The sequence below is a fragment of the Capsicum annuum genome, chromosome 1 (assembly GCF_002878395.1).
Source record: "Capsicum annuum cultivar UCD-10X-F1 chromosome 1, UCD10Xv1.1, whole genome shotgun sequence".
In the NCBI taxonomy this organism is placed as follows: domain Eukaryota; kingdom Viridiplantae; phylum Streptophyta; class Magnoliopsida; order Solanales; family Solanaceae; genus Capsicum; species Capsicum annuum.
In genome coordinates this window covers 198,147,171-198,159,442 of record NC_061111.1, presented here as the reverse complement: position 1 = coordinate 198,159,442, position 12,272 = coordinate 198,147,171, and the positions used below count along the sequence as shown (strand labels likewise).

General features: G+C 36.8%; 2 protein-coding genes across 6 annotated transcripts; both read left to right on the top strand.

The window, feature by feature from the left end:
- Positions 1-567: 567 nt before the first annotated feature.
- LOC107857177 (serine/threonine-protein kinase PEPKR2) lies at positions 568-5,201 on the top strand. Its single transcript, XM_047399757.1, has 3 exons — positions 568-1,712; positions 3,889-4,185; positions 4,495-5,201. The coding sequence occupies exons 1-3, from the start codon at positions 929-931 to the stop codon at positions 4,851-4,853; spliced, it is 1,440 nt and encodes a 479-aa protein (XP_047255713.1). The 5' UTR covers positions 568-928; the 3' UTR covers positions 4,854-5,201.
- Positions 5,202-6,355: 1,154 nt separating this feature from the next.
- Positions 6,356-11,710, top strand: LOC107843740 (pentatricopeptide repeat-containing protein At3g03580). 5 transcript variants are annotated; one of them, XM_047399744.1, is made up of 3 exons: positions 6,356-9,633; positions 9,709-9,772; positions 10,400-11,710. In XM_047399744.1, the coding sequence occupies exon 1, from the start codon at positions 6,867-6,869 to the stop codon at positions 9,540-9,542; it is 2,676 nt and encodes an 891-aa protein (XP_047255700.1). In that variant the 5' UTR covers positions 6,356-6,866; the 3' UTR covers positions 9,543-9,633; positions 9,709-9,772; positions 10,400-11,710. The 5 variants fall into 5 exon arrangements, with proteins under 5 accessions (XP_047255700.1, XP_047255706.1, XP_016543634.2 ...); XM_047399750.1 differs by having other exon boundaries at positions 9,709-9,792; XM_016688148.2 differs by having other exon boundaries at positions 6,356-9,772; positions 10,400-11,019; positions 11,236-11,710.
- Positions 11,711-12,272: the final 562 nt, after the last annotated feature.

Genomic DNA, 12,272 nt, shown 5'->3' with positions numbered 1-12,272 from the left:
TCAGTAATTTATGATAGAATGAATCGTCAAAAAATTTTCACTTCCTATTAAAAATGCTTTAAAATTAAGCTATTTGATTTATGACCTCCTATTAATAGTGCTTTGAAATTAAGCTATTTAACTCCTAACTAGTATAATCGATTTTCAAAAATAACCTTTCTATCTTTTTGAAGTAAGAATAAATTTTAAGTATATTTTATTTTTTTATATTTTACTATATGGTTAATACCAAACCGTCATTTGACCATGAAAAATATTTTTTTAAAAAAATTATTTTATTTTAGCGAAAAAAGTGAAAATAAGAGCTGTTTGAACATGAAAATTTTAAATTGAAAATGTAAAAATAAGTTTTATTTGTTTTCATTCATATTTTCTTCACAAAATTTAAAAAATAACTTTAATTTATATGTATGATGAACATTAATTTCAACTCCAACTTCAAAGAGTTACGATTTTGTATTTTGATGACCAAACGGGGCTTAAATATGTTATTGTTGTTTACTCCAACACAAATACTATTACTCCTACTAGCATATCTTTTTCTCGTAGGATAGGGAAAAATAAAACTAAGTATTTAACCACATATAAATAGATCGCAAATTAGTTTCTCTCTTACTTGTCTTCTTGCAAACACTCTCTAGAACCCCTTTTACCCACTTTTACCATAGCAAATCTAAATCACATTGATCCCAATGCAATTTTGTTTTCCTTTTCTTTAACTTCAAAATTTCTCTCCCCTATTGATCCCTCAATTTTTCTCATTTTTCTGATATTTTTTTCATTTTTTTTGGGCTATTGTTTATCTTTCTGTCGTACAATGTTCGATTCTTGAATTCTGTGTTTTTTGCGTTGAAATATTGATGGTGTCCGCTGTTTAGCTGATTGCTGAATTGGGTGTGGATTAGTTTTGGCTAATTTTGATTGATTGATGAGGAATAAGCGAAAAGGATGTGAGATTTTGTGCCCTAAAAAAAGAGAAATATGGAATTCGGGTCATGATTCGGGTTCTTCCATATCGAATTTGAAAACCCATTTTTCGTTAGAGGAATGTTCTAGAAGGTTGAAGAAAAGGTGTAAGGAAGATGATGATGATGATGGGTTGTTGTGTTATGAGGTTATTGCTGGGTCTTGTAGAAGTAGAACTAGGCTTGCTGCTGCTACTGCACCGCCGAGTGGGAGTTCTTCCATTAGTTTGTGTGGGAGAGGGGTGAAGAGGAAGATAGGATGTATAGATGCAGCTACACAAATGGGTAGGAAGAATAAGATTGAAGATGATTATTTGATGGGGGAAAGTTTAGGTAAAGGTAAATTTGGGTCAGTTTTCTTGTGTAGGAGTAAGGTTACGGGTGTTGAGTTTGCTTGTAAGACATTGCCTAAAGGGGAAGAGACTGTTCATAAGGAAGTAGAGATAATGCAGCATTTATCGGGGCATCCGGGGGTGGTGACATTGCACGCGGTGTATGAGGATGCGGAAAGTTTTCATTTGGTGATGGAATTGTGCCCTGGTGGGAGGTTGATCGACGAGATGACGAAGGAAGGAAGGTATTCGGAGCATAAAGCTGCTAATATATTTAAGGATTTGATGTTGGTGATTCAATATTGCCATGATATGGGCGTTGTACATAGGGATATTAAGCCTGAGAATATCCTTTTAACTGCTTCTGGGAAGATAAAGCTTGCTGATTTCGGCTTGGCTATGAGAATTGCCAATGGTAAAACACTTACGGGAACCCAATTATATATGTTACACTTGCTTGGTTTTTGTGTTACTTATTGCACTGTCATGTTTATCAGGAAGTTTGCTTTATTTTTAATGGGAACTTTTACTCGTGTAGTCATAGTTAGTAGCAGTGCTGAAGCCTAGCATTTGGTTTCATTTCTCTCAACTGCTAGTCGTTTCCAATAGTGTATGTCCTGTTTTTTTTAATTACAAGTTCTGTGGTTGGTCTAATCTATGCTTGACTATTATTGGAGTGGGTTAACATATTTCATAAGGCGTGAGGAGGATTTTGGAACTTATTTTCTTAAAAGACAATTTAACATAATAGGATTTAATATACAGAAAGTATAGAGAGTATCCTAAAAAGGAAAAAAAAAACTTAGATAGAGGGTAGCAACTGAGGAGAGATTTCTTTTGGCAAGGCAACAAGGAAAGAAAGGGTTACAATCTGGTGAAGTTGGATTCTTTGACTCTCATCTAGAAACAAGGAGGTTAGGGTATATAAAACCTTAGCCAATACAACAAGAGGCTACTCCAGAAGTGGCTACGGAGTTTTGGCACTGAGGATTTGGATTTATAGAAGAGGTTCGTAAAACAAAAATATGGACTTTTGAACCAATGGATCACCAGTGAAGTCCAATGCACTTTTGGTTGTAGTGTGTGGAAGACCATGGGAAAACTATGGCCTATTTACAACTTCGACACTTCTATCAAAGTGGGGGGATGGGGAAAAGACAGCATTTTGGAAGGATCTCTGGATAGGGCAATTTATCCTAAAAGATCAATTCCCAGACCTATACATCTTAAGTCTCCAATCAGATGCTTTAATTTCACAAATTTGGAGTTGCTCAAGGTTGGAATTTGATCTTCAGGACTGCATGAAACTATTGGGAGATAGACAGAGTCTCTAATTTGCTACAAGTTCTGTACTCCTTCACTGGCATCGGACACAAGGCAAGGATAAACCTTCATGGAAGCTGTGCAGCAAGGATATTTTCACTGACAAATCAGCATATGTGAACCTGAACAATCAGCCATCACTGACAACTTTGTGGGCTTCGAAATTTGTATGGAGATCAAAATCCCTCTCAGCATTTCTTGTTTCAAATGGCTGGTCGTTAGAAGAGCATGTGTAACTGAACAAGCCCTGCAAAGAACAGGTTTACAGAGTTGCTCAAGATGTATGCTGTGTGGTCTAGACTCTAGACACAGAGACTAATGAGCATTTATTCTTACATTGCAAGACAACTGCTAATCTGTGGTACATGTTCTTTTGAATCCTTGGAGTGAGTTGGACTGTATCTAAAACAACTTTTTGAGATGTTGAGCAATTGGAAAGATGTGGGCAAAAAAGGGGCTGAAAGAGGTACCCCTGTTCATCCTCTGGATGATGGTTTTTTTGTGATGTACAAAATAGTTGCTTTATCTGAAAAAAGAATTTCACCAACAAAATTGAGCAGTGATATAATCCAAGCTTCAACAGGATAAAGTCCAAGTAAACCAGAAAAAAAGAGGGAATATGATTTCAGAGCAGCAAGAACCAAGTTATGTAGGACATAGGTGGCATCATAGAGTTGGGAATAGAGAGGGAGATGCGTGTGTGTTTTGGGGTTTTGGGGGGGGGGGGGGGGCAGTAAATAATTGATAATCGAAATTATGGAAGTCTTAACTTCCTAAAGAGTACTTCCTCGGGAAAAAGAATTGTAAGGGAGAATACTCCATGGAGAAATGCATACACTTCTTAGGATTTTTACCTGGCCCCATAGGTAGATGGTGATTTGGTACACACTACCTTCAAGGTTCACCTCAAGTAAACTTTCTAAATCTATGATCGTGAATGTAGCTTACTAATCATTATTTAAATTGAGTTACCTCTCTTTGCATGATGCTTTGAGCAATTCAGTTATTTACTTGATTCTCATAAGTTCTTTTTTTATCTTTTTGTGTAAACATGGATCCACCCAAAGTACATCAGAAATAATGTCAAAATGTGGGATATTCTCTTGCTTTAGTCTAAAAAGTGTTCTGGTTTCTTTTCCTTCTATATTACTCGTTGGTATTTTCTGAAGGATGAGGAATTATATGATACTCTGCAAAGTACAGGGCCAGATATGTTCATCTTGACTCTGCTTTCCACCTTGTTTATGGAGGTAGCTTTTATAATGCAGGTCAGAGTTTAAGTGGTTTGGCTGGAAGTCCTGCATATGTGGCCCCTGAAGTTCTTATAGGGGATTATGGTCAAAAGGCAGATATTTGGAGTGTTGGTGTTCTTTTACATGCTCTACTAGTTGGTGTCCTTCCATTTCAAGGGGACTCTTTAGAAGCTCTTTTTGAGGCAATTAAAAGCAGGGAACTTGATTTTCACTCTGAAAAATGGCAATCCGTATCTAAACCTGCACGAGATCTTCTTGAACGGATTCTCACAAGGGATATTGCTGCAAGGATAACTGCTGAAGAAGTTTTAAGTAAGCATTTTACTTTGTTCTAACTGCCTGATCTCTTTGCCAGTTGCTTCAATAAGTAGGTAACTGGGTTGATAATTTCTTATTCCTCTTTAGTTTTGATCAAACATTATTTTCACTATGGAGAACTGTCTAAATAATTCCATTGACATATTGGCAATTTTCTGTTACTTTGCGCTAGTTTATAACCACCTTTTTTTCTTTTCTGTGCCATTCTCTTGCTTAGTTAAATTTTCTTGATCCACTTTTATCAAATAATTATGAACATTTGGTTATTTCATGTTCAAATTAATGACTAAAGATTTATTTCAGGCCATCCGTGGATGCTGTTCTACACAGAACGCACTTTGAAGACAGTGTCTGTCAGGTTGAAGCCGAAGCATTTCTCTGGAACTCCAAGCCAAATGCCAGCCATTACCTCTAGACTAAAATCAGATGGAAAGAAGAGATGCAGTAAATCTCTCTATGGGGAAACCGGAGATTTAAGGTGTGATAGTTCGAATAGAGAATCTGAAGAATCCGACGATTCTGGTTTAGTTGATGTGCTTGCAGCAGCGATATTGCATTGCACGATATCTGAACCAAAACGAAGCAGATTGTGCGTAAACAATAGTCCGATAAGGGAGCAATGCTCATCTAACGTGAATTCTAACCTTTGCAAGGCTTGCTGATTCCATCCATAATCCATGTACAGGTGTCTTGACATTATAGTGCTGATGCCTCCCTTTTCAATCAGTGGAGACTGATCAATTAATTATAAGTTACCAGCGTGCAATTTTCGACTGTACAGAGAAGCTTGGATGCAGATTAACTCGAATAACACCATCATTATTGGATTTGAAAGGTTTTTCAAAGTTGACGCATTCATTTACCTGACAGTGGATACACTGGTTGCAGTACAAACATGTAAATAGTTGATTGATGACCTTGACAGCATAGGATGACTCTTGTAGTCTTGTGCTTACTATACAATGAGAAGCTAACTGGTTTGATATCTCTTATTATTTGTTTGTCTCGAACTTCATGACTTCCTCTTCTTTTTCTAGTATCATTTTGCTATTGATGATGGCAAAGTTCCGTTCATATGGTTGAAAACCTGGCCTGACATGAACTTTCATTTTGGCATCTAAATTAGATGACGTTCATTTTGATACTTTTCGCTGACATGGCATGGCGAGTGTTAAAACACTCAAAATCAAGCGTGTGAAGGCTTATTTAGCCCATTTTTAAAGCTCCAACTTCTTCAATAGTGCTTCAAACCTTGACATGATTTTTTTTTTTTTTTTTTTTTTCTGGAATTGGAGTTGGAGTTGTGTTTCACCATGAATATAAATTAGAGTTGTTTTTGAAATTTTGTGAGAGACATATGAGTGAAAAAAGTGAAAATAATTTTTCAAATAATTTTCTGGAAATGGAGTTGGAAAATTCATGATCAAATGGAGCGTGTTTTCATTAAAGTGAAATAATTTTTGGATAAAAGGAATGTTGAAAATTGATTTAGTTATTGGAGTAAATTTTAATTAATAAGTTGTTTAGAATTTAGATAAGTTTGAATTTTAAATTTTAGGTTAGGTTGTTTTAGTTGTTGAGAAATTTTAGGTTTTTGAATTTGAAATCATGCAGATTTATTATTTCAAGTTGACTATTTAAAGCCCCTTAATGTTCAACAAACTTATTAAAAGTTTGTTGAATTTTAACCCCTTTTTCGCTATCCTATCTTTTAAAAGAAAAAAAACAAGAAAGGAAAATATTTCTATGGTCAAGGCTACTCAATGTGTTGTTCAACTTTTTCATCTTGTTTTATTAATGATTCTGATTTTAAGAAAAAAAAAAATGCGGAAGAATCCTAAAATTTCTTGAAAGGAAAAGGCGAAAAAATTAATGAATGTTGATGTTGGCATTAAGATTCTCTTGATATGGGTTGAGATTATTGAAATTTCAATTCAAAATTTCAGATTTCACAGGAAAGAAATGATACTTATATGTCTATTTTTAATGAGTGATTAAAAAAAGTTTTTTGTTTTTTTAGAAATTGTTTGAGAAAAAGGAGAGAATTAAAAAAGAGCAAGTGTGAATAACAACTTAAAATGATTTTTTTTTTTTCTAAGAGAGAAACTTTTAGAGGTATGATGGAGGAGGAAGAGGGTGGGGGTGGGGGGTGGGGGGGCAGGGCTGATTGTTTCTGCGCGAAAAAAAAAAGGGTGAGTGTGTTGGAAAAGACGATCTTTGGGAGTATATGGAGTAAAAGATTATCAAAACAACATAGTTATATGAGGTGTTTAAAATGAACCACGTTTAGTTGAGGTGTGAAAAGTGAAAGTTCCAAAGGTGTTTGGCGTTGGAATCGGAAGCCAACATCAGAACATACCGAGAAAAACTTTTTGATGTAACAATTATTATACCTCAACTTTATATTAGTTAGAATATCTATATGAATCATTGATGTGCAATGACCACCAAAATTTTTAGTCTTGTTGTTTGATACGTGGAATAAGGACAACAAATTGTTAGATAAAATTTAAAATTAGCCGTTTCGATGCTTTGATTTTACGTATTAGCTAATCATGATAGGTGAAATTGGATATTCCAATCGATAGAGATATCTTTGCTTATCCCATTCCCGTATGAGAATACTATAAAAGCTGCTGGTTTCAAAAATCCCAAAGCTGTTCCTTTTTTCATCCATGAAATCCATAAAGCTTCGCAATGTATGCCAAAGAACTGAATATTTCTCCCATTCTTTGATCCTAAGAGCATTATCTTCCGTTAATAAGCTAAGTGATCTCCACAAAGTTCATTCACTCATAGTAATTTCAGGCCAGCACCAATCAACATTCTTTAATGGAAAACTCATTTCAAAGTACTCTCAATTCAAAGAGCCTGTTTCTTCATTATCCATTTTTCGCATAAATTCACCTGCCCATGTTGTTTATTTATGGAATACTATCATTAGAGCTATGACCCATAATGGGTTATTTTCTAAAGCATTAGATTTTTATACCCAAATGAGAAAAGTAAATGTTAAGCCTGATAATTATACGTTTCCTTCGATTATTAATTCATGTGGGAGTTTATTGGATCTTGAAATGGTGAAAGTTGTGCATAATGATGTTTTGGAGATGGGTTTTGGATCAGATTTGTATATATGTAATGCTTTGATTGATATGTATGCGAGGTTGAAGGATTTAGGGAATGCGCGTAAGGTGTTTGATAAAATGGGTAGTAGAGATGTTGTTTCTTGGAATAGTTTGATTTCGGGGTATAGTGCGAATGGGTATTGGGAAGAGGCTTTGGATGCTTTTCGGGAGGGGAGGTTATCGGGTGTTGTTGCTGATGCTTTTACTGTGGCGAGTGTTTTACCTGCATGTGGGGGTTTGATGGAGGTTGAACAGGGTCAGATAGTTCATGGGTTGGTGGAGAAGAGTGGTGTCATGGGAGATATGGCTGTGAGTAATGGATTGCTTTCGATGTACTTTAAGTTCGAGAGGTTGTTGGACGGTCAGAGAATCTTTGATGAGATGATATGCAGAGATATCGTCACTTGGAATATTATAATTTGTGGGTTTTCTCACTCGGGCTTATATCAAGAGTCGATCAAATTGTTTCAAGAAATGGTTTGTGAATATGAGCCGGACCTGCTTACAATTACTTCTGTTTTGCAAGCTTGTGGGAGTATAGGGGATTTAAGATTTGGAAGATACGTTCATGACTATATTTTGGAAAACAGATACGAATGTGATACGACCGCTTGGAATATCATGATTAACGTGTATGCAAAATGTAGTGATTTGGTGGCGGCAAGGCAAGTTTTTGACAACATGAAAAGATGGGATTTGGTCTCATGGAACTCAATGGTTAGTGGTTATGTTGAAAATGGGTTTAATAAAGAAGCAGTAGATCTGTTTAAGGTGATGAGGATAGACTTGCAACCTGATTCTGTCACTTTTGTGACGCTTCTCTCAACCTGTACAAAGTTGACGGACGTGGATTTTGCAAGTGAGCTCCACTGTGATATAGTTAAGAGAGGATATGATTCCACTCTTATTGTGGGCAATGCTCTTCTAGATGTTTATGCCAAGTGTGGTAAAATGGAGCATTCAATGTGGCAATTTGAGATCATGAGTGCTAGAGATATTGTAACGTGGAATACTATTATTGCTTCATGTTTCCATCACGAGGAAAGTTATGTCGGTTTAAAGATGCTCAGTAGGATGAGAAAAGAAGGAATCATCCCAGATGTGGCTACTGTTTTAGGTTCGCTGCCTTTGTGTTCCTTGCTTGCTGCCAAAAGACAGGGTAAAGAACTTCATGGATTCATTATCAGGCTCAATTTTGAGTCACATGTCCCTGTTGGAAATGCACTGATCGAGATGTACTCCAAAACTGGGAGTTTAAAGAATGCAATCTTGGTCTTTGAGCACATGAGAATTAAAGATGTGGTGACATGGACAGCAATGATCTCTGCATATGGAATGTATGGCGAAGGAAAGAAGGCTCTCAGATCTTTTCAACAGATGAAGGAGACGGGTACTGTTCCCGATCATATTGTTTTTGTTGCCACTATATATGCATGTAGCCATTCTGGTTTAGTGCAAAATGGTCGGGCATGCTTTAACCAAATGAGAGAAGAATACAAGATTGAGCCAAGGATTGAACATTATGCTTGCATGGTTGATCTTTTATCACGTTCTGGGCTACTGTCTGAAGCAGAGGACTTTATCCTTTCTATGCCGCTGCAGCCTGATGCAAGTATGTGGGGAGCTTTACTTAGTGCTTGTCGAGCTAGTGGAGATACCGAGACTGCTGAACGTGTAGTAGAGCGTCTTGTTGAACTGAACTCTGATGATCCTGGGTATAATGTTTTAGCTTCCAATGTATATGCCACCTTAGGGAAGTGGGACCAAGTGAGAACAATACGAAAATCTTTGAAAGCCAGAGGACTTAGGAAAGACCCAGGATGTAGCTGGATTGAAATTTGTAACAGAGTTTTTATTTTTGGCACTGGTGATAGGTCCTTTCAACAATTCAAGCAAGTCAATGAGCTCATAGAGGACCTCAATAAAACAATGGATAAGGAAGGTTACGTTGCTGACTTAAAATTTGTTTTGCATGATGTCGGTGAAGATGAGAAGATAAATTTGCTTCATGGACATAGTGAAAGACTTGCTATAGCGTTTGGATTGTTAAACACAAAAGATGGTTCACCTTTGCAAGTGATGAAGAATCTCCGGGTTTGTGGGGATTGCCACACTTGGACCAAGTATGTGTCAAAAATTGTTCAGAGGGAAATACTAGTTAGAGATGCAAATCGCTTTCACTTGTTCAAGGATGGAACGTGTAGCTGCAGAGACCGCTGGTAATTAAAGTCCGCTGCCCTTCCTAATACTAGAAGTCGGAAAGATCCCTTCAATTGAGGAAATTAAGCATTTGTCATTTGAAAACAATCCGGAGGTGAATTATCCTTCTGCTTATCAGATTTCTGAGATTTCAAGCTATAGCTCCCGTACTATGTTTCTACCTTTCCAGTTGCAGGATTGTGTAGTAGTCGACTTCAAAAGCGACGCAAAAATATTAAGGACCTTCGTGTCTGGTAAGCCTTCACTTTTTAAGGTAAAAGTGCTTTTTTGATAGAATTTGTGAGCCATCTCAAGAGTGTTGTTTACTTTTGTGTATTTCTGTTGACCCATTATCAAGGTATTTCATTAGATGCTCCTTTATCCTTCCAAAGAAATGTCAGAGAAAAGTTACCTCTGCTTCTATTTGCTCATAAAAAAACAGCAAATAATTGAACCTGTAACGCGTCAGATATTGATTTCTTTGCATAGAGTTAGTGGGCTTCAGCTCTGCACATGATATCTATCCTGTTTCCCGTAGTCTTTTTGGTATGAGACCCAGTAGTTCTGCTCGTAGATAAATAATTAATTTCATTTTCTTTCCTATAAAATATAAATACTACTTGCTCTTTGAAGGAAAAATATTTCCTGGATTGTATCCTTCATCATTGCATCAGAGTGTAATGGGATCACACAGATTATTGAATCATCTACTCTTCATGAAGTTTTATGCAGATATTGACTCAAGTTTCCTTGTGAAATCCTTTCAAGAGGTTTCTTTATTTCTGCCTAACCCAAATATGTGTATGAACCTAAAAGAGTCGCGTCTAACATATAGCATACCAATTTAGGTACGATTAATCAATTATAGGTGTGAATTGCAGGTGTATTTTGATGCTTTACCCAGGGCGACGAATGCATAGAATCACTGCTGGTTTATCACACTAGACTTCTGAATCCTTAGTCGGCGGTGTCTTTGTTTTCACCAAAAGCTCCATTCCTATCTTGGACTCTGGCGTTAGTATCTGAACTGAAATATTCTCAATGGAGGAATAAGGAGCAACATTCTCAATTAGTGGGGTTGCCTGCACACAGCCACATGCTCTAGGCTCATCGGCATTGAAGCTACAATTCCCTTAAAAACATGTCACATCTTTAATTGTGAAATCAGCCATTGATTGTTCAAGGGATACATCATAAGCTGTATTGGTTCTTCCAAGAGATCTTGTCATACCGTGCTTCCTGCAGGTGACAACAGAAATATCCTTCCTGTAAAGACTCTCATTCTTGAGGCAGTTCTTCTGCTCACTTGGAGATTATAGGCGTCTGGCAAAGGATCTCACCCACAAGCTGTAGCTCTGTCTGTAAAATGGGTAGCATGGCCCCTTTTCATTCCATACTTTGAAGTAAGATCTACTGTGCGTTAGCTTAAGAAGCTCGGGAAGGGAATTCCCAGACTTCTTGAGCGTATCCGCATATTGCATCAGCGCACGATCATATGCAGGTATGACCTGATTTCCATTGCATCCTTGAGTAGGAAAGAAATAAAGTCATCAGAGCAATATCTTATGAAATATTGCTCCATTGTTTAATTTGAGCAACAACATAGAAACGAAATGGAGGAGTTTAGGACTTGTGATTAAAGCACAAAGAAGCTTTAATTCTTTTGATACTTCATATTGTCCAGGGAAACACAAGAGTTTCTTATTTGTTGACACAGGTTTTTCAAAACAATGTGAAGATGAACCCCAGATGATTTTCTTGAGATATATACAAGAAAAGGTGAATTTATCAATAAGGGGAACCTTTTGCCGTTGAGTCAGTGTTCAACTCGTTCTTATCATTTGCATTCATAATCTTCAAGATTGATACATCATCCCAGCCATGCTCCAGCAACTTTGGTACAAGTATCCATTTCCACCAAAATCATCGATAGTGAAAGAAGAAGCCATTTTCTTCCCAAGCAGAGGAAGGGAGCGATAGAGACTTGACGAACTCAAGTGCTGAGACTAGAGTTGCCTTTTGTTGAGTCACGTTTGATCCATACATGAGTGAAACAAGATCTTGTAAAAAAATTTCATCTCTTGCTATCTTTCATGTAATACTTAATTACGAGGTCCTTATTTGTACAGAAGATTGAATCTCTTTTGTATAGAACTATATATATTTTGATGCAGGTTCTCCTATTTGATATAGATGAGATTTGTTAATAAGATTATTTTACTTCATGTGAAGAAAAAAATCTTACAGGTTTCAGTGCTCTAACAGTAACTTTTGAAACAAAATTACAGCATCTTAATGGACGTTTGAACATTACATCTTTAGTGCTACTTTAGGCAGCAAGTTATTAAAGATAGCCAAGTAACAATCTCATAACTTAGACTATTCCAGATATACAACAACAACATACGCAGTGTATTCCCACAAAGCGAGGTCTGGAGCACTCAGAGGAGTGTCGGGATTTTAGTTATTGTAGACGTTTTAAGGTAGAGGAGGTTAGAGAGGTTGTTCGCAAGATGCGAAGGGGTAGGGCGACGGGGCTGATGAGATACCTTTGGATGTTTGGAAGTTTTCTGGCGAGGCTGGTTTGAGGTGGTTGACTGGATTGTTTAACGGAATTTTCAAGACGGCGAAAATGCCCGAGGCTTGGAGGTGGAGTACTATGATCCCTCTTTATAAGAACAAGGGTGACATTCAGAGTTGCAATAACTATAGGGGTATTAAGTTATTGAGTCACTCTATGAAGATTTGGGAGAG

Bases quoted from the DNA above. Each gene is read 5' to 3' on its own strand.
- LOC107843740 (XM_047399744.1), top strand. From the start codon at position 6,867: ATGAAATCCATAAAGCTTCGCAATGTATGCCAAAGAACTGAATATTTC.
- LOC107857177 (XM_047399757.1), top strand. From the start codon at position 929: ATGAGGAATAAGCGAAAAGGATGTGAGATTTTGTGCCCTAAAAAAAGA. The intron at 1,713-3,888 runs GTAAAACACTTA...TTTATAATGCAG, and splicing joins GGCTATGAGAATTGCCAATG to GTCAGAGTTTAAGTGGTTTG. The intron at 4,186-4,494 runs GTAAGCATTTTA...GATTTATTTCAG, and splicing joins AACTGCTGAAGAAGTTTTAA to GCCATCCGTGGATGCTGTTC.